The sequence below is a fragment of the Vicia villosa genome, linkage group LG7, assembly GCF_029867415.1.
Source record: "Vicia villosa cultivar HV-30 ecotype Madison, WI linkage group LG7, Vvil1.0, whole genome shotgun sequence".
Lineage (NCBI taxonomy): Eukaryota > Viridiplantae > Streptophyta > Magnoliopsida > Fabales > Fabaceae > Vicia > Vicia villosa.
The window spans coordinates 118,316,100-118,318,269 of record NC_081186.1 but is presented as its reverse complement, the minus strand read 5'-3'; the positions used below and the strand labels follow the sequence as shown (position 1 = coordinate 118,318,269).

Here is a 2,170-nt window from a genome sequence, read left to right as displayed (position 1 = left end):
GGTAGTCTTGAATGAATGGGTCCTACATTGGTGGGTCCCATGTTGGTAGGTCCCACAACACCGCCCATGCGCACGCTGTTTTCCTTGGACCTAACCCTAACCCAAACACAAACCCAACAAAAACAAAGTTAACAAATAACCCAACCAAAAAAAAAAAAAAAACAAACAGCATCCTTAATAATCTCATTATTATTAAACCACACAAACAAAAGCTTCCTAAGTTGTTTTTCTCTTACTTTCTTCTTCCCTTTCCCAACTTTTTCTTCTTACAACTCTTTATTACCTTATTTCCTCCAAACCTTGAACTACCTTCTCTTTACTTTACTTCCATAAAATAAAGTAGATAGTTTTGTTGTGTCAATCAACATGGTGCTTGAAAATCTTTGGTGTGTTTTCTCAAGTTTTTTGTTGAAGGTAAGTGCTAAGTTGTAGAGAGTAGAGACCATGCTTTCAACACCTAGCTAGCTTTTCATCTCAAAAACCAAAACCTAGATCCTTACCTATCTCTCTCTTTTCTAGCTCTTCTTGATTTCTCTTTTTCAATTTTCAAACAATCTAGGGTTGTGACTTTGTGAAGATATTATTGATCTTGAATCTTGAAAGATATTATCTAGAGAAGAAGAAAACATCATGGATCAAGTAAGTGCACAAGGTCGTCCTCTTCCACCTCCTTTTCTCACTAGAGACCTTCATCTTCATCCTCACCATCAATTTCACACCAACCACCAAACCAATGATGAGGAACAACAAAGTGGTAATGGCAACATGAGCCGAGGTCAAAAGCGAGAACGAAACAACAACAACAACGATGACATCAACAACACTCCTACCGGCGGAGATGGAAAGGATGATGGCGGAAGTGGAAGCGGCGGTGGAGGTAGTGGCGGTGAGATGGGGAGAAGACCAAGAGGAAGACCAGCAGGTTCGAAAAACAAACCAAAACCGCCGATTATCATCACAAGGGATAGCGCCAACGCGCTGAGATCCCATGTGATGGAAGTTGCAAACGGATGTGATATCATGGAAAGTGTGACGGTCTTTGCGCGGAGGAGGCAGCGTGGTGTCTGCATCCTCAGCGGAAGTGGGACCGTCACAAACGTGACTCTCCGTCAACCAGCATCGCCTGGCGCGGTAGTCACACTTCACGGAAGATTCGAGATATTATCTCTATCAGGCTCGTTTCTCCCGCCGCCTGCTCCACCAGCAGCGTCAGGACTAGCCATATATCTTGCTGGTGGACAAGGACAGGTTGTCGGCGGAAGCGTGGTGGGACCGTTGTTGGCTTCCGGTCCCGTTGTTATCATGGCCGCTTCCTTTGGAAATGCAGCATATGAAAGATTGCCTTTAGAAGATGAAGAAACACCAGTGAATGTTCAAGGTAGTGGAGGATTAGGATCACCCGGAACTCTGAGTACTCAACAGCAGCAACAACAACAGCAACAACTTGTTCAAGATCCTAACAGCACTTCACCACTTTTCCATGGTGTTCCTCAAAATCTTCTCAATTCATGCCAATTACCAGCTGAAGGCTATTGGGGTGGAAGTGTTCGTCCTCCATTTTAACCAACAAAAAAAAAAGCTATTCCCTTAATCACTTCTCAATCTCATTATGCTTTTCGTTTTATCTTAATTTGTTTTCTTTTTTTTTTTTTGTTCACCCTTTTATTTTCTTTTTATCACTTGTTCATTCTCCTTCTCATAACTTAGTTTAAATTCAAGACTTTTTCTTTGATCATGTTATTGACTCTCTCTCTCTCTCTCTACTTGGTGGTGTTGAATTAAAGAAGGATGTATAAATTCATGAATTAATTTTTGGTGGAGTTTGAATTATTTGATGATATATTTCAATTTATTTTCTTGTACTCATCTAAAAATGTTCTTAGTTTAGTTGCTTTCAAATGAAGCAGCATGTGCTCTTTCTCTCTGTCTCTATTTCTATTTTCTTGCTGCTATTTTAGTATCTTGTCTGATAATTTATCAGTCAATCTTTGCAGAGAGAGGAAAAAGAGAATTTTTTTTCATCTTTTTCCATTTTTAGGGTGGTTAATTTTCTAGGACTTGTAACCTAGCTAGATTCATATTCTAAAATAAACAATCTACAAATAACCCAACAAAAATTATACTATGAACATGTTAAAATTTTTAGCTATTTCAAGAAAAAGTGTGATGG

The 2,170-nt window shown here is 39.5% G+C and overlaps 1 protein-coding gene across 1 annotated transcript; it reads left to right on the top strand.

The window, feature by feature from the left end:
* Positions 1-201: 201 nt before the first annotated feature.
* LOC131616716 (AT-hook motif nuclear-localized protein 22) lies at positions 202-1,809 on the top strand. The gene has a single exon (XM_058888139.1). The coding sequence runs from the start codon at positions 631-633 to the stop codon at positions 1,561-1,563; it is 933 nt and encodes a 310-aa protein (XP_058744122.1). The 5' UTR covers positions 202-630; the 3' UTR covers positions 1,564-1,809.
* Positions 1,810-2,170: the final 361 nt, after the last annotated feature.